General features: G+C 41.5%; 1 protein-coding gene and 1 long non-coding RNA gene across 34 annotated transcripts in view; one reads left to right on the forward strand and one right to left on the reverse strand.

The window, feature by feature from the left end:
- LOC125243333 (complement C4-B-like) overlaps positions 1 to 25,091 on the forward strand; it is a 154,752-nt gene that overhangs the window by 881 nt on the left and 128,780 nt on the right. For 32 of the 33 annotated variants that reach the window (XM_048152913.1, XM_048152886.1, XM_048152915.1 and 29 more), the window contains exons 2-3: positions 22,653 to 22,839; positions 23,099 to 23,270. In XM_048152913.1, the coding sequence (XP_048008870.1) occupies positions 22,653 to 22,839; positions 23,099 to 23,270 (359 nt within the window). Of the gene's footprint in view, positions 1 to 22,652; positions 22,840 to 23,098; positions 23,271 to 23,300; positions 23,861 to 25,091 lie in introns of those variants that run through there. The other variant, XM_048152917.1, reaches the window with a different exon arrangement.
- LOC125243339 lies at positions 17,920 to 20,536 on the reverse strand. Its single transcript, XR_007179022.1, has 3 exons — positions 19,708 to 20,536; positions 18,991 to 19,038; positions 17,920 to 18,743 (listed from the first exon to the last, which is right to left on the reverse strand). It is a non-coding gene; the product is annotated as an uncharacterized LOC125243339 (long non-coding RNA).

Raw genomic sequence — 25,091 nt, forward strand, 5'->3', positions numbered from 1 at the left:
TTAATCCACATGATCTTCATGGTTAATCATTTAATCATTTGGTACATCTCTACAGATACAGATTGTATAGATATAGTTTCTACTTTGTTTGCAATTTCTGATATGGCTAATCCAATGTAATGAATTTTTATTTTACATTATAAGTGATTTATCTTAGATTATAACCACTACATTCAAAGTGTGTGTGTGTGTGTGGTCATGTTATTCCCCATGGTATTCAGCTCTGCAGAAAATAGTAACGTCATATAACGTTAGTAGCAGTACAACATCTAATGCTTTGAAGAAATATACTTAAAGCGTATAAGAAATATTCTTAAACTTAAATACTTAAAGCCCGTATCATCATTACCTGATATCTCAGCTGTTACATTACCATTACATATGCAATTTTTTTTTATTACAGTTTTTTGAATTGCTTTAGTGAAATTTTCACAAGCAATTGGTACATTTTCAAAACTCTTAGTACTAATTTCACAACAGATCATCAAAAGTGCACTTTTTTATAGATTTTATAGATTTCTATACAGATTGTATAGATATAGTTTCTACTTTGTTTGCAATTTCTGATATGGATAATTCAGTGTAATTAATTTTTATTTTACATTATAAGTGATTTATCTTAGATTATAACCACTATGTTCAAAGTGTGTGTGTGTGTGTGTGTGTGTGTGGTCATGGTATTCCCTACATTATGGTATTCCCTACATATATACCAAATGTATAATAATACTAGTAAATTCTGACCTTGTGGGGACATTTTATTGGTCCTCATAGGGAAACAAGCTTATAAATCATACAGAATGATCTTCCCTATTCTACTTACAGAAAAAAATTTAACTGGCGCTGCGTTCGTTTCGTAAGTAGAACAGGGAAGGCATAGGACATAAAGCGTAAACTTTTTGGAGAATACGGAAATGCAGTTTTGGCGGAAGCACTTAGAAGGTGATAATTTGTAATAATTTACATTTGTTAATAATTTACCGTTTCAATGCATTATATGACTGACAGACTGCAACGGTTTGAGTTAAAAATCATCATTTGTGTTCTACTGAAGAAACAAAGTCACCTACATCTTGGATGCCCTGGGGGTAAGCAGATAAACATCAAATTTTCATTTTTGGGTGAACTATCCCTTTAATCTGGGCTGCGTAATAATAATACTCCAAATTTGGCAATGATACCCCCCACCCCCATTTCTTTACTATTTTGTAACACCTTAAGTTTTACTCTTGGTTTCCCCTCATCAAAAACAACTAAGATGTATAAAGACAGGGAGATTTTGAAACAGGAATAGAAATAGTTTTAATAGTACTTATTTTTTTCAAACAAAGATAATGATAATATTTTCCATCTTTTAATATTGTTTCTTATAGTTTCTAAAGTATCATAGTTGCACATATAGGTTTTCTTATATGTCTTTCTGTGTTTGGTTCCATTTAATATCATACTTCTCTTTAAAACCTTCTTGTAGTTTACCACCTATTTCCATACCTTCTGTCTTATTAAAGTTCAATTTATATCCTGACATATTTCCATTTAACTCTATCTCTTTTGACACTGAGGGTAGTGATGTTTCTATGTCTGTTTAAAACAAAATCACATCATCTGCATACAATGCAAATTTATGTTCCTCATCTTCAATTTTAAGACCTTTTATTAAAGAATTCAATCATATACTCTCTGCTAAAGGCTCTATACATAAAGCAAAAAGGATCACCTTGTCTTGTCCCCCCTCATTAATGTAAAATTCTCTGAGAGAACTCCATTGGCTCTGACTCTTGCATTCAGTTGATTGTATATTTTTTAACTAATTTAATAAACCTCTGATTAAAACCATATACTTCACAAGCTTCAAAGATAAAGTGCCATAAAACCCCATCAAAGGCTTTTTCAGCATCTAATATCATCATTAACATGTGTTTCTTAGTTTTAGTTGAGTGATCAATAAGATTTAATGTTCTTTGTACATTATCAAATAATAGCCTAGGCGATTTTTCACAAAACCCGTTTGATCTGAGTTGATTATTGCTGGTATTATATCAGCAAGTCTAGTGGCAATTATTGATGTAAATAACTTTTGATCTACATTTAACAAAGATATAGGTCTGTAAGATGAACATTGTGTTGGGTCTTTCCCTTCCTTTAATATTACAGTTATAATAGATGAGTTCCATCTCTGTGTCAGAAATCACCCCCTATACCCTTAAATAGGGCACTATGTGAGGGAACAGCCATTTTTAGTGGTGTCCGAAACCATAGTGGATGTTACTGAGTGCACTCATTCAATCCCACAATGCATCGCAATAAAGAGTGTACAACCGATGTACATTCAATGGCTAGAGAATAGGCTTGTTCAAGATGCATCAGCGCTGCGCAGACTGATCAGGGTAAGGCATCTAAGTAGCTTACCGCAAAAGCGATTCAAAAGCATAAGGAGTTGTATGCTCTCCAATCGCTCTTGCGGTACTTTGATGTCATATGCTAATTAGTGTGCACAGCGCTGATGCTTCTCGAACAAGCCCCCATAACTCATTCACTATTCTCTACATTAGTCCACTTATAGGCTGTTTCTCAATTCCAAGAACGCAGAGAACGGACTTTTGTTCTCGTGGAGTCCGGTCTTGCCAGGCGACCTTGAAAGAACGATCTCGGAAGGACGCGAGGACACAGAACGCATCATTTGAGAATTGAGCGATCTGCGATCTTATTGCTCAACTGACCGTCACAGCATATTATAAGTGGCTAATGCACAATAAATACAACATAACATCACAAACAAATGTCATGACCTATTAAAGGTGCCCAAGAATGCTTTTTCACAAGATGAAATATAAGTCTAAGGTGTCTCCTGAATGTGTCTGTGAAGTTTCAGCTCAAAATACCCCATAGATTTTTTTAAATAAATTTTTTTAACTGCCTATTTTGGGGCATCATTAACAATGCACTGATTTACACTCGGCGCCGCCCCCTTAAATCGCGTGCTCCCTGCCACGCGAGCAGTCGACTATATTACAGCGCATTTACAAAGTTCACACAGCTAATATAACCCTCAAATGGATCTTTACAAGATGTTCGTCACGCATGCTGTATGCATGCTTCGAATTATGTGAGTAAAGTATTTATTTGGATGTTAACGTTTTATTCTGAGTGAATTTGAGGCTCTGTGGCTAATGGCTAATGCTACACTGTTGGAGAGTTTTATAAAGAATGAAGTTGTGTTTATGCATTATACAGACTGCAAGTGTTTAAAAAATGAAAATAGCGACGGCTCTTGTCTCCGTGAATACAGTAAGAAATGATGGTAACTTTAACCTCATTTAACAGTACATTAGCAACATGCTAACGAAACATTTAGAAAGACAATTTACAAATATCAGTAAAAATATCATGCTATCATGGATTATGTCAGTTATTATTGCTCCATCTGCCAATTTTCGCTGTTGTTCTTGCTTACCTAGTCTGATGATTCAGCTGTGTGCAGCTCCAGACGTTAATACTGGCTTGTGTAATCCCTTGAACATGGGCTGGCATTATGCAAATATTGGGGGCGTACACAGTAACAGTCGGTGTTATGTTGAGATTCGCCTGTTCTTCGGAGGTCGTTTAAACAAATGAGATTTATATAAGAAGGAGGAAACAATGGAGTTTGAGACTCACTGTATCTCTTTTCCATGTACTGAACTCTTGTTATTTAACTATGCCGAGGTAAATTCAATTTTTGAATCTAGGGCACCTTTAAAAGATTTCTTTCCTATTATTATAGACATTGTTTTCATATAATTTTATATCTTTTTATTTCACCGCGTGTATTTATGAAAATGAGTACCATTTGTGTTACCTATGCTTTATCAATGTTAAGATTATTTTTTTATATGCCAATAAAAATACTGCAGGCTTTCTTCAGTTTATCACTTTATTAAAATTAAGCAAAACAAACGGTTTACTTTCACGAGCCGTCGCATATTTGCAAGCTTGTAGCTGGAATCTCACGAGAACTTTAAAGCTTACAGGCTTCTGTACGTCGACCGCCGCAGCGTCTTCTGGGATTTTTAACGGTTCGATTCCCTCAAGTTTGCATTCGATGCATCCTTGGCCCTGTCCCAAATGGCGCACTTCATGTGGACTTTCGGTCTCGTGGACTTGAATTGCTCGTGCTCGCCGAGTCTACGAGTCCGTAGGCCGTCCCATTCAGCATTTTAATGCTCTGAAGTGTGCTCAGCAGCGCCCCCTTTGTACCCTTGAAGCGGTCTTCCGCGAAGCCCACATAGATGCAGGCTCCGCACACTTTAACTACCCAGGAATCCTTGCGAAATGCCAATCAGACAATGGATGGGAGGAGAAATTTGCTCAAGAGCAATTGATGACATGACTGAGAAGAAAATATTTAAGTGTAGGTATCATTACGGTTTTTATGACCTAGGTGTACATTTTACCAGTTGTTACCTACAGTTTATACAAACATTATGGTCATCGACCAGTGGTTGATATCTCAAACATAATAATAGCGCGTTGAATAATGATCGCATTATGATTCATTAAAAAAATAGAACCGAGTGTCAGGGCTTTACTGAGTCATATGTAAACTTAGTATTTATATTTAAACCTGTAAATTCATCTGAAACTCACGCACATGTTTATTATGTGTTAAAATTGTAATCTTAGTTCAAATGGAACATTATGTATTATTACAACTGTATACATTATTTAAATAAGCATGTATATATTGTCTAATGCCCAAGTGGCATAAGCAAAAGCAGGCTGTATAGTTGACATGGAGATAATATTTTGCACAAGAAAAGAAACCTGTTCTCGATGCTAAATATTATAATATTTGTATAAGATATTTGTGATATACAACAAAAACAATAGGCAGCATATTCCCAGAACCTGCAGCTCCTGTTAAAAAAACAACCAGACCGTTATTTCCGGCGTGACAATCGAGTCTGTCCCAAACATACCTCTCAATGCGCCCTCGTGGACTCGCGCCAAGGGCCCTATAGGTCTGCACTACATGACGTCACCAAAGTGTTGACTCTGAGGAAGTCCACAAGTCCGGAGTGTGCCATTTGGGACAGGGCCCTTGATATCAAGAACACATCCGGGTACTTTCATGCGTCCTCTGTTCTTGCGTTCTTGAGTATTGGACAAGCGGCAACCTCCCCCAGTTTCTCGTGAAGCCAATACGGAAGTAACTTAAACTGCGATTCATTGACTGGACGCTAGGGACAGGCTGCAGAAGGGAGCAGAATCTCATTGGCCATAATGTTAAAACAGCCAAGTTTACAGCAGAAAAAAACATGTTTACACTCTGGTTCAAATTGTGTTTTGGTCTATACTGCTAATTTTGCCCTTCATGACAACTCTGAGGGGGGTGAATTTTTTTATAACTCATCCGTTTAAATTATATTAAGCCTTAAAGTTCTGCATAATTAAGGGCGTGGTCACTTGAGTGACAGGTGGATTGGCGCTGCTGTCTGTGAGCCGTCATGTTACCTCAGCAGCTAATTTCAGCCACCGAATTTGGCATCTCAGCCGTATTCGTGCCTTTTTTTCTGGATTATTTTATAAAATATATGGTTTGCTGCATACTCGAGACAGATGTCAGTCTGTGTACATGTGCTCGCATGCGGAACACACGTTGTTGGATCGTCGTGGCATTGGCTAAAAGTTTTGTTCCTGAGATTTACTACAATGACAATTCCAGGAGGATACACAACTCTGACAGCACTGCTTGGATATAACTAAAACTTCTGCACTATTTTGAAAAATTATACTTTGGACACGTGCTCATTAGTTTGAGAGAACATTTGAGAGATATAGAGATAGCCTATCTGGTACCTATATGTACGTATAGAGTTTTACATTATAAACGATGCTCAGATTGCATCCTTTCTTGAAGAACGATGATGGAGAGCAAATCATTCCGAAAATATGTAATGCAATGGATATAAAGATTTCATGGATTTAACGTGATTGCTTTATGTAACGCACCTGCACGAGTATTTCCCGCAAATTAATATTAGCAATTACAAGAGTTACTGCTTCACTATGTCGTGCTTTCATGAAATTATATCTATTGTTCTTAGAATTATAGTATAAGTGAGAGAAACACAAAATGAAGAAGATTTCAGAGAACAATGAATATAGTAGGCTAGTCTTGAAAGTTTGTTAACATGGGGATGTGTAGCCTACAACACTCACATATAAATGTAAAAAATAAATAAATAAATAAAAGCCTTGTGGTATCCATTGCTGCACACGAATGAGGTAAATCTTTGTGTTTACATCATCTGCCGCATGCACATAAAGACAGCAAACTTAGCGAAAAAAGCCAGCAAATTCAGGATTGATTTGGGTATGCTATACAGCTGTCTGTGTAATAACAATAATGTTTAAATATCATATTTTCTGGCTAGTTTACTTTTTTATAATACACCATACTTTAACCCAAAATTTATAATTAAAAACAAGTTTAAATGAGTAAATCTTCTATATTTTTTAATATTAATTTTCTTTCCTGACATCACCAATTCTTGTAAAACACAGTAGATATGCTTATTCTATGCATTTTGAGCACTTTTTGTGTCAAATCATATTTATTTTGTCCATCAAAGGTGTACTTTCACTTTAATTAAGCTGTGCAGCAAAAATAGACCTAGTGCCGAAACGACTCCTGCAACGCGCTGCTGCGCAGGCTCTGGGTGTGGTGTGAATGGACTCATCTGTTAACATGGGCGTCGAAAAAAAATATGCGCTGCTTACGCTCTGCTGACTCGTGCGGTGTGAAACCACGGCGCATTGTGGGTATTCTCCAGCCGTTGAGCGTGCACCGGTTGTACACTCGTTACTGCGGTGCATTGTGGGATTGAATGAGCACTCACAACATTCAATATGGTTTCGTACACCACTACAAATGACTAGTTCCCTTTCAAGGGAACTCGCGCTGCGTTGCTGCTATGGGAACGCCTCTGCGTGATGTCGTCGTGAAGCACGTATGCAATCTGTCCAATCAGGAGACGGTACGTCATAGGTGGGTGACGTCACCGACCAGGAACCATAAAGCCGTCCCAAACGCACTCACATTCAGCTTCTGTGTCTTCAGCGAACGCTATGTGTGATCTTGTCTGTCTTATTTATTGTTGTCTGTCTATATATATCAAACTGATATCATGGAGAGCGAACAGCAGCAATTTAGGAAGTGTGTTCACCCTTGTCCGCGTTTTATCACGGCTGGGGATTCACACAACCTTTGTGTTGTTTGTTTGGGAGGTCAGCATGCTCAGGCAGCTCTCGAGGGAGCTGCTTGTAAGCACTGCGAGCAGTTTCCTATGCGGACGCTGCGCTCCCGCCGGGCCGTCTTCGAGGAGTCTGGCTCGGTTCGCGCGCCTCAGGGCTCGGGCCCCGCTTCTGCTGAGAGGCAGGGCGGCGTCTCATGTCCTGGGGCTCGCAGATGGATGTAGCAGCGGGGTTAGAGACGGGCCCAGCCTTATCTCTGCCTTCACCTGCTGCATCCAGTGTGTCAATTCGGAGGCAGGAAGCACGCGTTGCGGTTTCTTCCGCTCCGGTTGACACTGTTACATTAATGGCGTCTAGTTCTGAGGAATTAGATGTTGTTAGTGTAGCAACGGGAGAGACCGAAGACTCGCCACTTCCCTCTCCCGCAAGTGAGGAGCTTATGGAGGTGCTTACTCGTGCTGTCGCCAAGCTGAATATCGAGTGGCCAGTCGAGAAGCAAAAGCAGCAGTAAACTCGACGAACGGTTTCTACCGTCAAGAGCTGCTCAACCTCCATGTCGGGCACTACCATTCTTTCCTGATCTCCACACTGAGGTGTCGAGATCATGGAAAAGACCAGTATCTTCCCGTGTCTTCACACCCCAAACATCTACATACAGCAATGTTCTGGGGATGAAGAAGCACGGGTATGGGGCGATGCCAAGAGCTGAAGAGATGCTTGCGAGCCATCTCTCTCCTCAAGCGGCATCGTCCCTAAAAGCCCCGACGTTGCCCACTAAACCGCTGAAAACTACCTCAGCATTAGCGTACTCGGCAGCAGGTCAAGCTGTGGCATGCTTGCATACAATGGCTATTCTCCAAGTGTATCAAGCAGACCTGCTGAGAGACTTGGGTAACAGTGATGAGGTGGGGGCGGAGTTCATCCACGAGCTCCGGCAGTCGGCAGATTTAGCTCTCCGGGCAACTGAGGAGACGGCCAAATCCATCGGCCAGTCTATGGCAGCCCTAGTGGCCACGGAGCATCATCTCTGGCTAAATCTGTCCGACATTAAGGACAAAGATAAGTCCTTCCTGTTGGATGCCCCACTGAATCCTTCTGGCCTTTTCGGTGATGCTGTTAACACTGTCACTGAGAGGTTTCAGGAGGCGAGGAAGCAGGCTGCTGCTATGCAGCAGTTTCTTCCTCGCCATTCCCAAGTTCCTTCGGCTGCCGAGCGGGGCAGCTGAAGCCGAGTACAAGCTCCTCGCAACAGAAACACAGGCAACACCAGAAGCAGAGCGTTGCTACCCGTGCTCCCCCTCCGAGGAGTTGGGAGGCGGAGCAACACTCTCAGCCGAAGTCCGCTAGAGGCAAGACAGATCTGAGGGCTGTCATTGCTGCTAAGAAGGCTTCGGTGAAAAAGTCCTGACGCCAGGAGAGTCAGGATCCTGAGGGTGGTCCCCTCTGGAGACAAACGGCGTTCACCTCTTCCATCGGTGCCCGTGAGTCTTCAGTGCCCTCAGGGAGGCACTCTGCTAACCCCGCTATCACACCGGGGCGCAGTAGTTCCTCGCGTGTCACCTGAGGGTGGCGCGCTTCCTCTGCAGTCAGTTCAGTTGTTCCCTGCCAGGGTACCGCTTCAGGGCACTGCACTGGCTGCTCATATTTTACCAGAGGCCAGTCTCGAGAGACCTGTACCCTTAGTAGATTTTTTGTCAGAGTGGAAAAATCTGTCAAAAGTATCTCGGTGGGTCCTGCACACGATAGAAAAGGGGTATGCGATTCAGTTTCGCACACACCCGCCTCAGTTCAATGGGGTTCTACCCACAGTGGTGGATTCAGAGCAGGATCTGGTACTGGCACAAGAAGTAGAGACTCTCTTGCGAAAGGAGGCTATAGAAAGGGTTCCTCCTCCCAGCAGGGAGTCAGGATTTTACAGCCGCTATTTCATTGTGCCAAAGAAAGACGGGGGATTGCGTCCAATTTTAGATCTATGTCAGTTGAACAAAGCAGTGGCAAAACTCAAGTTCAAAATGCTGACAGTGAATCGCATCATGTCACAAATCAGGTCCGAGTACTGGTTTGTCACAATAGATCTAAAGGACGCATACTTTCATGTATCAATCCTCCCGCAACACAGGAAGTTCCTAAGGTTTGCTTTCGGGGGCAAAGCTTACCAATACAAGGTTCTTCCCCTTCGGCCTAGCGTTGTCACCTCGAACCTTCACAAAATGTATAGATGCGGCTCTGGCACCCTTGCGTATGCAGGGCATCCGCATTCTCAACTACATCGATGATTGGTTGATTTTGGCTCAATCAGAGCAGATGGCGGTTCAACATCGAGATGTTGTTCTCACTCACATGAGAAGGTTGGGGCTGAGACTAAACGCGAAGAAAAGTGTGCTTTCTCCAGCTCAGAGAACCACTTATCTGGGCATGGTATGGGATTCGGTGATTATGCGGGCCCGTCTATCTCCGGTTCGCATAACATCAATCCTATCAACTGTCTCACACATAAAGCTAGGCCAGTCACTCACTGTAAAACAGTTTCAGAAAGTGCTGGGTCTCATGGCAGCAGCATCTAATGTGATTCCATTCGGCCTGCTGAACATGAGACCATTAGAGTGGTGGCTCAAAATCAAGGGGTTCTCACAGAGGGGGGAACTCATTTTGTATGATCAGAGTCACGCGGCGATGCTTACGTGCTCTAGACATATGGAAGAAACCTTGGTTTCTGTCCCAGGGACCTGTGTTGGGCGCCATCATTCGTCGGGTCACCCTGACGACGGATGCGTCCCTCACTGGCTGGGGGGCGATCATGAGTGGTCGCTTGGCTCAGGGGCTGTGGCAGGACCATCATCTTTCGTGGCACGTAAATCGCCTGGAGTTGATGGCGGTATTTCTAGCATTGAAATACTTCCTCCCAGACCTCAGAAATCAACATGTGTTAGTCAGGTCAGACAACACAACAGTGATTTCGTATTTAAATCATCAAGGGGGTTTGAAATCACGCCCACTTTACAAGTTTGTGAATCAAATTCTCTTGTGGTCCCAAGGGAAACTGCTATCCCTCAGAGCAGTTTACATCCCGGTGTACCTGAATGTGGGAGCAGACATCCTGTCGAGGCAGGGGCCGAGGCCCGGGGAATGGAGACTTCACCCCGAGGTGGTGAAGCTCTTATGGGAGAACTACGGCAAAGCCCAAGTGGATCTGTTTGCGTCTCGAGAGACGACTCACTGTCCACTGTGGTTCTCGATGTCAAACCCAGCACCTCTTGGGCTGGATGCTATGGTACAGCCGTGGCCGAGGCTACCGCTGTATGCATTTCCCCCGATTGTTCTGCTCCCGGGAGTTCTGGAGTGCGCAGAGAAGGGGCTTGTTTGTTGTTGATAGCCCCGTTCTGGCCGGCCCGAGTGTGGTTCTCGGACCTGGATGTCACTTCTCGACGGGTCTCCAATGGAGATTCCGATCAGGAGGGACCTTCTCTCTCAAGCGGGCGGTCTGATATTGCACCCCCGCCCGGAGTCATGGATGCTGTGGGCGTGGCCCCTGAGGGGGCACAGCTCATAGATTCAGGTCTCTCAACTGAGGTTGTTGAGACCATACTCCAGTCCAGAGCTCCCTCCACGAGGAAACTATATGCACTGAAGTGGAGATTATTCACTTCATGGTGTGAAGATCACCAGTGGGACCCAGTTAACTGCCCGGTCAGCGCAGTACTGGACTTCCTGCAAGAAAGGTTTTCTTCAGGGTTATCCCCCTCCACACTAAAGGTGTATGTGGCGGCCTTAGCTGCTTACCACGCTCCTTTCAGTGGAGTATCTCTGGGGAGACACCCACACGTAGTACGTTTCCTTCGTGGCACTTTAAGGCTCAGACCTGCAGCACGTACGAGAGTACCGGCTTGGGATTTGGCCATTGTATTACAGGGCCTGTCTATGGCACCCTTCGAACCCATCGAAGAGGTCGCCGAAAAGTTTCTAACACTGAAGACAGTGTTTCTTTTAACTCTTTCATCTCTCAAGAGAATTGTAGATATTCAAGCCCTGTCGGTCTCTCCTTCATGCCTGGAATTTGAGCCTGGTAATATTAAGGCGTTTTTACATCCCAGGTTACGGTATATCCCTAAGGTTGTCATTAATCCTGTGAGACCTATTGTGCTGCAAGCTCTATGTCCGCCTCCCTTTCAGTCACCGGACCAGGAAAAATTAAATCTGCTGTGCCCAGTGAGGGCACTAGATGCGTATGTCCACAGAGCTGCCCTGTGGAGGAAATCTGATAAACTTTTTGTGTGTTTCGGAGCACCGAGGAAAGGGCTCCCGGCATCTAAGCAGAGAATGAGCAAGTGGGTGGTCGAGGCTATCTCACTTGCTTATGAGTCGGTTGGACAGCCTTCACCTTTGGCTGTAAAGGCTCACCCTACAAGAAGTATGGCTGCCTCTAAGGCATTTATTTCTGTGGTTTCCCTTTCTGACATCTGTGATGCAGCAGGCTGGTCATTGCCACATACGTTCATGAGGTTCTATGAACTAGACCTCAGCTCCACTCCAGGGGCGCAGGTGCTTCTGTAATGTGTGTGCCTCGGCTACACACGTACGGTCACTTGCTCATATGGGGAAGTTGGTATTCTCATTCCCATAGCGGCAACGCAGCGCGAGTTCTCTTGAAAGGGAACGTCTCGGTTATGTATATAACCTTAGTTCCCTGAATAGGGAACGAGACGCTGCGTTGACTAGCCATCTCCTAGTATCTCCTAGTACCGTCTCCTGATTGGACAGATTGCATACTTGCTTCACGACGACATCACGCAGAGGCGTTCCCATAGCGGCAACGCAGCGTCTCATTCCCTATTCAGGGAACTAAGGTTATATACATATCCGAGACGTTTTCATGACAGAGCTCAAGATAATTTTTTTCATTACTAGGAGCTGCTAGTTTGCAAATTTTTAAATGATTATTAACTCCCTAAATCACCGCGTTTTTTTTCTAACTAGTGTGAAAGAGACTCAAAATACTCCGTCAATGTTGCACATACAATTAAGAGCTATACACCATTTTAATCTGTGGAATATCTTCTTTTATTTGTGTACACTCAGAGTAAAAACAAAATGTTGTGCTTTTTGTAAAATAAAGAAAACTAACATGATGCGTGATCTCTCGTCTCCCTCTGGACGAACTCCAATCTGATAGTTCTCAGAAAATGAACTGTAACTTATGAATACTAATGACAAAAAAATGACACATATGTCTAAAGAAAACATTCTGTGTTTATGTAATCTGTATGAAAAGAGAGCCATGTCAGAAGTCCGTGATTCAGCTCATTATCCACTAATGCGGCCACGCCCACGGAGCGAGTGCTATTCAGACGCAAATTCAGTCAATACATGCATACATCGTCTCAATCGTGTATTTATTGTCTTGAAAAGTGTTTTGAATAGCCATAGTTAGCGATCTCTGGCCTCTGTTAGTTCATTTATTTCCTGGATTGCCTATTCTTCTTTAGCATTGGCATTTGTGGACTAAAAGTGCACAGAGCGCCCTCCGGCTGCAAGTATGAATTGTAAACACAGTATCCAGCATTCATAATGATAACAATAAATATTGAATAAATATTACTCCTCTGTATATCTATAATAGATGTTATTATAGATGGTGTATATCTATAATAGAAAATTGACATAAACATGAGAATCCATCAATATTTCTCCAAATGTGCATGCTTTTAAGCTAAAAGCCTATATGAAATGCCATAGAGGTAACAACTGTTCAGACACTTTGTATCATAGAAATGCATTATATTTTAATAATAGAAAACCATTATTTTAAATTGTAATAATATTTCACAGTATTGCTGTTTTTTCTGTATGTTTGATTTACATTATGATGAGCTGAGACATGATCAACAGGGTTTTTTCACAGCTTACCTGACTGAAAGAGCTCATTATTTATGCAGGTCATTAGAGCTCTTTATCTGATTCTTTTGTCTTCTCAGGTGAGAATCATCCATTATTCATGATTATTCACGCCTCCACGCATACTGTGTTTCTTGACCAAAGATGTTTTAGAAAATTTAAATCTCTCTATTGTTTTATATGAAGGAGTAGGAAATAATTTTGAAGCAAAATCTCTAGTCTACAACCTCCAATACCCAGAAGTCTTGTGAACACAGATTTAATATATATTTTTTGGCTTTATTTCAGTGACTTAAGTTTTTTGTTTTTTCAATAACCACGCATAAACGTTATTCCTTCAAAAATACAAACATGTACATACATGTTCCTTACATATTATTGTAGCCTAGTTTGTGCTGAATACAGTGTAATGACACTTTTTCCATTAATATGTTTATGAACAACTGAAAAAAGCACAAATGTCAGGGCATGTCAAAACTTCTCCAGGCCCCAAATCAGCCTTAGACCCCTGAGGGTTAAACAGCCAGCCCTCCTGGTGCACTGAGTGTCCGAATTCACTCACTCGTTTTCATTCACTTCTTCAAGTGACTATATTAGTGAACTAATAGGGAATAGTGAATGGGGCGATTTCGGACACAGCCCATATTTGTGGCCACTCATCCTGTTCTAAAATCCAATTAAAAACCTCACATATTGGGGACAGCAGTTTATTGAATTTCTTATAAAATTCATTTGTAAATCCATCACTCCCTGGACATCTTTCTGCTTTACTTTTTTAATAACTCTTAAAATCTCTTCTTCTGTTATTGGAGAGGTCAACCCTTTATTTTGTTGACTTCTGAAAATTCAAGGAATTCAAATCATTTTTAATTTTACTTGTATCCAAACATTCAGAATCTGGTTTATAAAGAGACTGGTAATAATCTCTAAAGCACAAAATTATTTCTAGCTTTACCTTTCTTTCAACTAACCCTTTGTCCCTTATACTCATTGCAGATTTTTCTTTTTTTTTTTCTTTTTTCTTTTTTCTTTAAATGCTAACCTTCTTAAAGATTTGCATAAACTTAGTCACTATATTAAGACTTTGTCTTAAGAACTAGTTTGACCAACTTGCAGTTAACCAAGGGGTAATCAATGTTATTTTTCTAATTCAAATTACACCAATCTACCTTTTTATATAACAGACTTTTAAAAATTAGGACCACTCTTCATGAAAAATATTAGTGTCTTAACTTTTTAAGACTAGTCTAAGTGGTATATGCAACCGGCCCCTGGTCATCCTCAAGTGATTAGTTTATAAATAAAGCAGGACGTATAGCAGAATTTAAAAATCAATCACCCAAATTCTGATGTAGTAAGGAGGTTAGTTGATACGGGAAGAAGGAGGCGGGAACCTGCAAACATTAAACACAACTTTAATATAATTATGAAATAAACAAACAATAAAACGAAAGTATAATGCCAGCAGTCCCTCACGGCCGACTGCCAGCCACACAAACATAATAAAACATAACATAAAGTCTAGGCCTGGTCCTCTCTCATCCTTCACTGTCATGACACCTCCTTTTATGCTTCCGGAGCTCCTCCGTGAGAGATACGAGACGGGTGCAACACGTCGTTCCCTCATGGCTCTCGCCCCTAAACTTAACCAGTCCATTTCTTTATTTCAAGCCCACAGACGTTTAAAAAAAAAAAATGTCCTGCTGATCCCCTCTTCCTCAACAACAATACTCCCAACTCTTTTGAACATTGTTCCAAAACACTTTCCTTTAATTCAAACCATGCACAAGCTCAACGCACTGCAAATTAATAAAACACATGCAAACAGAAAAAACACCAGCAAATAACAAAAAACTTCTACATCAGTTTGACAGCACATGCGCTGCAAAAGCTCACAACACATGCAAATGCAGAAATGTGCTGCAAAGTTCACAAGACATGCAAATACAGAAACGCGCTGCAAAGTTCACAACACCTGCAAATATAGAAACACACTGCAAAAGTTCACAACTGTGTCCGATGCTGTTGTGTAAACTCCCAATTCTTTGTTGTAATTGTTGCATTAAGACTTCTTTCATTCTACCTTTTCCCACCCATCATCGACTAAAAAAAAACCATCTCAGGTTACGTATGTAACCATGGTTCCCTGAGAACAGGGAACGAGACACTGCGTTTGACACGCTTTGGGGAATGCATCCTCGTGAACCGGTGTTCTGAAACAATTATCAAATAACGCCAATCCTATTGTTTGGCGACAGCCTATGAAGTCATAACTGGTGTGACACGGAAGTCTATAAGGAACACCTAGAGAAGCAGTCAGTTCCTTATCGTCTGAAGGGACTGTTCAGCAGGCAGCCATGCATCGGGACAGAAACCATGCATCGGGACAGAATTGTTAGTTAAAACCATATTAACTGCTGCCCTTACATGTCTCTGATTGAAATTAGAATCTTGCTGTACATAAAGCAAGGCATAAAGCATAATTTCCACGTTAATTAAATGTTAAATAGGTGATTTAATTAAGGTTGAAAAAAACATTGATTTTACAACCATGTTGATCTATTTTTCATCATTGAAATAACATTATTTCAGGGTGCAAACCTGATGAAAAATCAACTTAAAATTCAACGTTGATCAGCATTGATTCAACGTTGATTCAACGTTAATTTGGTTAATGCATTAACATTGATTCAACGTTGATTCAAGGTTGGTCTGCTATCTGGGATGGCACCCAGCCAAACATCAACGTCGGTGACGGACGTTTGGCCTGGAATCAGACACTCCGCAATGTCTGAGCCGAAAGGGGCGGTGGAGGAACTTGACAGGGTTCGCCAAGCAGCGCTTGCAGGTTCACTACCTGATCTCTGAAGGGATTGGTAGGAACCTTGGGCACATATCCAGGCTGGGGTCTCAGGATAACGTGACAGTCACTGGGCCCGAATTCCAGGCACGATTCGTTGACCGAAAATGCATGCAGGTCCCATACCCTCTTCACCGAGGCCAATGCAACCAGGAGGACAGTCTTAAGGCACAGTACTTTTAACTCAGCTGATTGCAAAGGCTCGAAGGGATGACCCCCGGAGAGATGTAAGTACCAGGGAGAGATCCCAAGAGGGTATAGAGGAAGGGCGAGGCAAATTTAGTCTGCTAAAACCTGCTAAAACCAGGTCCGAGTGGGCCAATACGGAGCCACTAGCAAGACCTGCTCCTCGTCCTCCCTGACTTTGCACAGGAGCTGTGCGAGAAGGCTCACTGGGGGAAACGCATATTTGCGTAGGCCCCGGGGCCAGCTGTGTGCCAGGGCATCCGTGCCGAGCGTGCCGCTGGTCAGGGAATAAAACCACTGGTAGTGGGCAGTCTCCGGGGAGGCGAACAGATCTATCTGTGCCTCACCGAAGTGCTGCCAGATCAGCTGGACCACTTGTGGATAGAGTCTCCATTCGCCCGGAAGCAGAGGCTGCCATGAGAGCTTGTCGGCTGCATGGTTGAGCACGCCTGGGATATGAATGGCACAAAGCGACCTCAGATGCTTCTGACTCCATAGCAAGAGATGGCGGGTGAGTTGCGACATGCGGCGGGAGCGTAGACCACCCTGATGATTGATGTACGCAACAGCCGCAGTGCTGTCCGAGCGGACCAGTATGTACTTGTCTGTCAACAGCTCCTTGAAGCAGCTCAGTGCAAGATGTACTGCTAGCACCTCGAGTCAATTGACATGCCAATGCAGTTGAGCCCCATCCACAGACCTGACACCGCATGCCCATTGTACATGGCACCCCACCTGCCATCTGGTGGCAGAGGCATCTGTGTGGACGACAGCATGCCTGGACACTTGTTCGAGGGGAACTCCAGCCTGCATGAACGAAGGGTCTGACCACTGGGTGAGAGTGTGATGGCAGTTCCGTGTCACAGGGACATGGAACATACCACGCTGCCATGCCCATCTCTGGATCCGGCTGTGGAGCTAGTGTTGAAGCAGCCTCATATGAAGCAATCTGAGCAGCGTGACTGTGGCTGTGGATGCTATATGCCCCAGGAGCCTCTGAAAGAATTTCAGTGGGGCCACTGTCCTGCGCTTGAACGTACGCAGGCAGTTCAACATTGACTGGATGCGCTCCTCGGTGAGGCGCGCTGTCTGGGTGACTGAGTCCAGTTCCATACTGAGATAAGTGATCCTCTGCCCAGGGGCAAGTTTGCTCTTGTCCTAGTTGACCCGAAGACCCAACTGGCTAAGGTGAGCTAACACCATGTCCCTGTGTTCACACAACTGCTCTCGTGAGCTGGCCAAAATAAGCCAGTCGTTGAGGTAGTTGAGGATGCGAACGCACTGTTCCTTGAGCGGAACAATGGCCGCCTCCGCAACCTTTGTAAAGACACGGGGCGAAAGGGCCAGCCCAAAGGGTAGGACTTTGTACTGATATGCCCGACCCTCAAACGCAAACCGTAGAAAGGGTCTGTGACGAGGCAGAATCGAGACATGAAAGTATGCGTCCGTCAGGTTGATCGCTGCAAACCAATCCTGGAGACGGATGCATTCGAAAATGCGCTTGAAGCATCTTGAACGGCAGCCTGTGAAGGGACCGATTCAGGACATGCAGATCCAGGATTGGCCGTAGCCCACCACCCTTCTTGGGTACAATGAAGTAGGGCAGGGGTCTTCAACTAAAGTTGCTTGAGGTCCAGTAAATGAACTCTCCTCACCAGCCGAGGTCCGGACAATTATGTATTGCACGTAAAAACATAAATTGATGGCTTTCGGCAGACTCTGGCTTTTCGGCAGAGAAATTAGTGTAAATATTTTTTTTTTATTGAACAAAATATAATGTTATCATTTATATTGAATAATGTCTCTTCATATGTATAAGCATAAATAATCCTTCACAAATTGATCTCATTTTAATGCTGTTCTGTTACTGTATGTCCTTTCAGTTGCTTTGGTACAAAATATCTAAATTTATCCAGTAACAATGTCTGACAAAAATATGAAGGGAACAGTGCAAAATACATATCTAAATCTGCACAACATGCATTCATTTCAACATTAACAACTTAAAAGGAAAACCTAAGTCTCTTTTCTTCTAAACTGAGATTAACAATCACAATCAATGAACACAAACCTCTCTGGTTCAATTAAGTAGTTAAAAAAAAAAAAAAAAAAAAACACATTATTGGCATTCATCTTGAGACAAAACAATAGCACAGACAAATTGTAAGATGTCAGTGCAAGTTACTTTCAGTTAAAATAGCTCAAACATGCATTTTAGTCATTGGAAAAAGAGCCTGGAAAACTGTGACAACATAAATGCAATCTGCATCTGTACATTGTAAGTAAATACAAATGGAAACTCACCAGTGAAGACAGAAACACAGTACTACAGACTGAAACACTACCACAGTTCACTGTTCCGGACTTGAAGCTTTAAGGATTGAAGCTACTCTTCTAATGCAAAAAGTATGTCCTTATTCATTAAATTGATACTCTGATGAACTCAGGGATTTCCACCACGAGCAATGCCCGAAAACTGATCAGGAGCATAAATGGAGCCAGTTTTGCAGAAACAGCAAATACAAACTTTGAGGCCTCCTTTTTTCAGCCCTCACTTGCTGTAAGGCATCTAAAGAAAACAAAAAAAACAAACAGGAAGTTAGAACTACACAATGTAGTGTATGACTGACAGAAGGTAGATCATATAGGCTATATTTGGAAATGTGACTGTTACAATGTACTACAAAATTAAGTGAAACTTGAAATATGATAAAAAAAAACAAAACAAAAAAAACAAAAAGGTTGAAGTTAAAACACGCTTAATTCAAATTTATGACTATTTAATATAAACCATTATAGGTTGATGTATATCATACCCAGAAGCAGGGCACAAGCTGATGTGACTGAAGTGAGTTGATTCAAAACTTTAAAGGTGGTAAAGAGGATGTTTTGTTTTATACATTTTTGCAATATTACTTGAAACTGTGTTTACTAAGTGATAAAGACTATTTATTAGGTGCACTGAAAGGAATATTATTAAAATACATCATCTGTGCACGAGGTAGGGCCTTAAAAACATCAGCCAATCGTTTACGCGATCATCGCGTAAACGATTGGCCCTCTGGCTTGTCAATCACTGCCATTGTGACGTTCCCTTGGCTTGTCAATCACTGCCATGACGTTCCTTGTGAGAGATGCGCGGCTGTGCGCTCTAGTAACTTTCCACACTACATGCGCCGCATGCAATGTTTTTGTCAGGCTACAGGAGTAACAACTGCAGATTATGAGGTGAGTCCGGCATAATGAATCCACTAAGTGTGTGCGCAGCTTAACGATTGTAAGGCCGATTATGAATGTAAATTGATACTTATGACTGATCGCGCTCAAACGCGTCCAGTCAGAGCCAGTTGCGTTCAGTCTGCGATTACAGTCGGTGTTCAAATTCCATGTGAAAGTATATAAATCTGCTTCAGGAGCAGGAAACTATCGCTGTATGTTGAGCATAGTCAGAATGTTTTAGCTAGTCGTAAAATGTGTATCATTTCAAACGCTCATTTCAAAAACTCAGTCGACGAAAACATCCTCTATACCACCTTTAACTCCCTCGATCACAATGCCAATGTCAGCAGGCAGTTCATGAAGTTCTCCCCCTCCTTCAGAATAATGAACACCACGAAGAGCTGCTCAGGGTCACCCTCACAATCATCTGTCTGGTTATCCTAAAGTTGTGCACATAAAACAAACCAGTTTCATCGCCTTTTGCTAGAATGACTACAAAATAAACAAATGTATACTTTTTCTGAAAAAATAACACATGGGAACACAGGCAAAACAAAACACAAAAGTCACATGCATTTGGGATGGCATAAAGGTGAGTTAATGAACATCTGGTTTGGACATTAGTAATTCATTATCTATTAACAACTATATCGGTTTTTATAGAAATGACTTACCATGTATTGTAAAGTGTCCTCAGTCATCAAACAACATTGAAAAGCAGGTCCAAAGGGGAGAAACATTTTTACAGCATTATTAGTGGTTGATAGTTGTTTGCCAGGTCAATTAATTAGTTGCGCAAATACTATTATTATAATCTACTATTTCTACTACTACTAAAAAAAAATCCTAACATTTTCCCTGGGCGAAGCAAAACACTAAGTTAGGCAAATGTAATGTTAGCTCACAATGTCTTTACTTACAGATTTGGATCATCATTTTGGGCAAACATATACATCAAATCAGAGCTAACATGTCAAAGACAAATAATAGAACAGAAAAATATTAATTTAAAAACTTAACTCAATATTATAACGCAGGAATCCTCACAGCCTCGGGCGTTTTCTCCCGCACCACGCGCACTTCCCACCCACAGCATTTCAAATATCTCACGCTGCTACATGGTAAAGGAGGAATTCATTTAAATTCGATTAATTACGATTCTGTTAGGATTCATGTCCACAAACAACGTTAATGAACTATAAAACACACATTTAAACGCTGCATTATCTAATATATAGAGTAAAACAAATTTCCAAATTCAAATCGATCGATTCTAGCAGAAAGTTTAAGACGCTCGTGCGTCGTGACGTCAGAAAAACGTCTGACGCGGGATCCTTAAAGTGCAGGTGAGATGTTTTAAGTAGTTGTGAATTTAGTGTTTAAGTTGAAAGAGTGTAACGTTATTAAATTAATAATGTCCAGCTTTTTCATCTCACTGACTTCCAACTGGTTAGAGTTTATCTACACTTCAGTTGGCAGGATTTATTTTTTTATTTTTTTATTTATTTTTTTATTTTTTTTGTGGGGCTAGAGGGAAGGGTCATGAGGAGCATGAATGCTAATGTGAATAAAGTGTTGAATGAGGGGACAGATAGATTGACATAGTCTAAGTTCCACCAGTGATGAAGCTGACCAAAAATCAACATTGATTCAATGTTGTCTTTTTCAACACTGAAGAGCATTGAAATTTCAACATTGATTCAATATTATTTAGCATTGAATTTTCAATCTCAACCAAAATTATGATTCTGATGGAATTTCAACATTGAATCAATGTCACCTTGCTATCTGGGATATCTTGCGACCCCTCCACGTGAGTGGTCCCATATGTGTATTGTCCACGGTTACCTTCCCACGATGAGCTTGTGTCTTTCCCTTAGCAGAGCCAGCTCTGCTGTCACCTGTCAGATGAGTCTCCCCCTATGCTTAGGTGGAGTCATCCCATGGACTCCATATGCGTATTGCCCACGGCCAGTATATATGTGTATTCTCCACGTAAATTCCTCCCCTGCATGGTAGGTAGTGGCCTCCGCAGGGTCCTCTATGGGTTCGCTTCCCCAGTGTTGTCTAGTTTAGTGTTTAGTTTAGTATTGTCGGAACAGCAGTAGACTCTCTCGGTGTAAGCTCGCCCCCTTCTCCACCCCACTGGTGCACCGGGTGGCTAGAGCTTGCGCTGGGCGCTGGAAAGGGTCCATAACTGTGGCGCTTTATTTGGGATCCCAATTCGTCGGTCACTACTGACGTACGAATAATAAACTAATATATAAACTCATAGCTTTATATCACTAAAATGAAATAGGAAGCCACTTACAGACAACCACATCCACATGTCAACACAACACTGACATGACGTCTTCACTTCCAGGTCAAGATGATGTCAATCAAAAACTCAGTAGGCTATGAGAACATACCACTGTTAGCCCTACCGCCACGAGAGATTTGTTCCAGAATGGTGAACGAAAACTCTGGGATCGTAAATAAAAATTTCAGAAGCGTAAATTAAAACTCTGGAAATGCATTTGTAAGTACAGATCACTGAAATGAAAAGGATAAAACAGTAAGCAAATCATACAGTGTATCAAAATCGAAGTGAAACATTTTGTCTGCGATTAATTTTTTTTTAAGTTTCAAAGACATTTTATTAGGTTTCATTTTATATTTTTATTCATTTTTTTTAAATGTTATGTTCAATATATTTTGGCACAAATCTAATCCCATAGACGCTCATACCTCGCTATGGCACTTCAGGGTCACAACACCGGAAAGAGACGGAAAAGGTCAAAACTTCAGGAAGTTTTGCAGCCTGCCAACCTTTCCGCAATTTATAGGCAATATATTTATAGGGCAATATAAATACTCTCCCCCCCATACATCATCGTTATTATCCACTCGGTCACATATATACAAGTTTGCATCCATTTTGCCATATGCTTTAAAGTCAGCATGAAATCAGAATCGACCCTATTTACTTTGTTAGTGCATATTACTAGTCTTGTGGTAAACAATTAATCCATGCAAGTTATTACACAGAAAAAAAATTGTTTGTCACTGTAATCTTTAATCAAAATCTGAAATGGGGTTCCTTCTCTGATAACGTCAGTTTGATGGCTTGGGTTGAAAATGCGTAAACATCTAAGAAGAAGCAGTTTAATTCAGATATACAAGAAAAGACTATCACAACTTTCTTTTCATGATGACTGCAATTCAATTGAATGGCAGCTAAAAAAAAATGTTTTTTTGGTTGTTTGTTTTTTGTCAGATTCCTAATCATTGCTCCGAGTGTCTTTCATGTTGGTGTGAAAGAACCCATAAGGATTCAGGTGGGGGAGGCATTGCTTGGCAAACCTGTGTCCTGTCACTTAGTAACAGAGAGGCATATTCCCATGTCCACACGGGAGACCATAACAATCAGCAAAAAAGGACAGTTTGAGGAATTGAAGCTTGAGGTAAAACAAATAAAACAAATAAATATTTAAATAGACCTAAATTTTCATGTAATTCCAGATCAAGACCAGAAGTTTATTTTCTCAGGATATAGTTATGTATAATAATAAACAAAATACTATACAAAATAATTAGTTTGATATGTAGCTGTTCAAATATAATTTTCAAATGTATTGTTGAAGAAAAAATATAAAAACATAAGCATGCCATTTTAAAAAGTTGCTGTGTATAAAGCTAATTTCTCTGTATTGCCTCTTCAAGATATTTGCAAATAAAGCTTCAAGAATTAAAGGAATCAAAGGAGAGCCTCCTTATCTCAACCTGGCATGTGAAGTTGATGGTCAGAAATGGCAGACACGCATCCTGGTCTCCAAACAGACTGGCTACATCTTTATTCAGACTGACCAACCCATTTACAACCCCAAACAGAAAGGTACAGTAAATACACTTGGAATTTGTTCCCTTTCAAAAGCTACACTCTGTGAATGCCTTTTGAAATGACCAGCTGTGAATATGTGTGCAACTGCAACACATCAATGAAATTGACTTAGAACTTTAATAGCCTCAGCAGTGACGTCATCGGAATGTGCACACATCAGAGGCTATAATTAGATGTGACACAGGTGCATCAGCATGTCTTCAGATCATACTGTGATTTTGTGTGCTCTGCTCAAGTTAACTAATTTATAAAAAATATACATTGTTTGTATATTTTTTGTATATACATGTTTTTGTGTCCTTGAGGTCGACCCATTCGATTATCGCTGGGGCAATCTCATCACTCAGACCGTGTACTTGGCTGATAATTGGCTGTATTTAATTCTGAGGAATTAAATAAGTGAAATGTCCATATACTGTATATACAGTATCAAAGTATCATCACTACAGTATCATCACTTCCCATTGTGTCAGTCCATATGTGCATTTTCCTCATGTACCTCCTTATGGGTGGGATGTGGCCTCAGAAGTGTCTCTCTTCATCTGGACTAGGCATGCTTCCAACAGCTAATGTCTGTCTCCATGGTAAGAACTGTCCATTCCATCCTGACAGGCATGAAGGACTATTCAATGTACATAGGGTATTGTGAAAGTTACAATTGGGCAAGAGCATTTGGTAACTGACACGCTACAGCTTGCCAGCATTTGGATCACCAACACCCGTTAACGCAGTTCAGTGGTTGTGGTGCTTTCCATTTCTGAATATGTCAGTATTGACATAACATTGAGCATGACTGTCAGAAATGGAAAGACTCCTCAGCACAAACCTGAAACTTAACCCCTTCTTTATTAACCCCTTAAGCCAAAAGTGTACCACCGGCGAGACACCCCCATCTACAAAAAAATTAATAATCATAGTTCCCTTTCGAAATGGAACTCAATTCTGTATTTGAAAACGCTAAGGGGAACACCTCCGCGTGAACCAGTGAAAACAATATCAACTCACGACAATCCTATTGGCCGGTGGCAGCCAATGACGTCATCATAGCACGACCCGGAAGTATATAAGGAGCGCCTAAAGAAAAAGTCAGTCACTTTTTTGTCTTCAGGGACTGTTTTGTCTGAAGCGATATCAAACCGATATTAAGGTAAGACAATTTATGTCTGACAAACATTTCAGGAAGTGTGTGCATCCATGTGTTGACATCTGATCACATACATAACTTACATAACATATAACGTTGTCTTTTATGAGAACAAAAGAATATGTACAGGCATTTCTCATGGGATCTGCCTGTTTGTTGTTGTGAGTCTGTTTTACTTGTAAAATGCTCCACTCTCTTCTGGTCTTCTCCTCGAGAGGAGAAGGACCGGCAGCTGCACCTAATGGTTTGGGTCTTACTTTTGCTGAGGCACAGTAGAGACTAGATCAAGGGGGTTTCAGCTGGAGCTTGTTGAAGAGTTGAAGGGGTGAAATTCCCTGCGACCTTCGACGGCTGACGGGAGACAGCTGTGTGATTATGATGATGTGTTGTCTATGCCATCGTTAGATTCAGCAGCAATTGCTCTTCTTGTTCTAAGCCAAACAAGAGAGCAGGAGATGGCTGATGAGGATGAAGATGGTGAGCCTTCTGAATCCTCAAAGCCACCCTGCCCCCACGTATGTAGTGCTGTGTTAGTGCTGTGTTGCTATGTGTTATTTGACTGACTGAAAGACATCTTTTCTAAAGTTTTTTGTTGTTGTTGTTGTTGGATTCATATCTAAATGTTATGAAATCACAATTATAGAAATAAAAATTACTTTGTCAAAGTTTAG

The sequence above is a fragment of the Megalobrama amblycephala genome, linkage group LG13 (assembly GCF_018812025.1).
Source record: "Megalobrama amblycephala isolate DHTTF-2021 linkage group LG13, ASM1881202v1, whole genome shotgun sequence".
Taxonomy (NCBI): Eukaryota; Metazoa; Chordata; class Actinopteri; order Cypriniformes; family Xenocyprididae; genus Megalobrama; species Megalobrama amblycephala.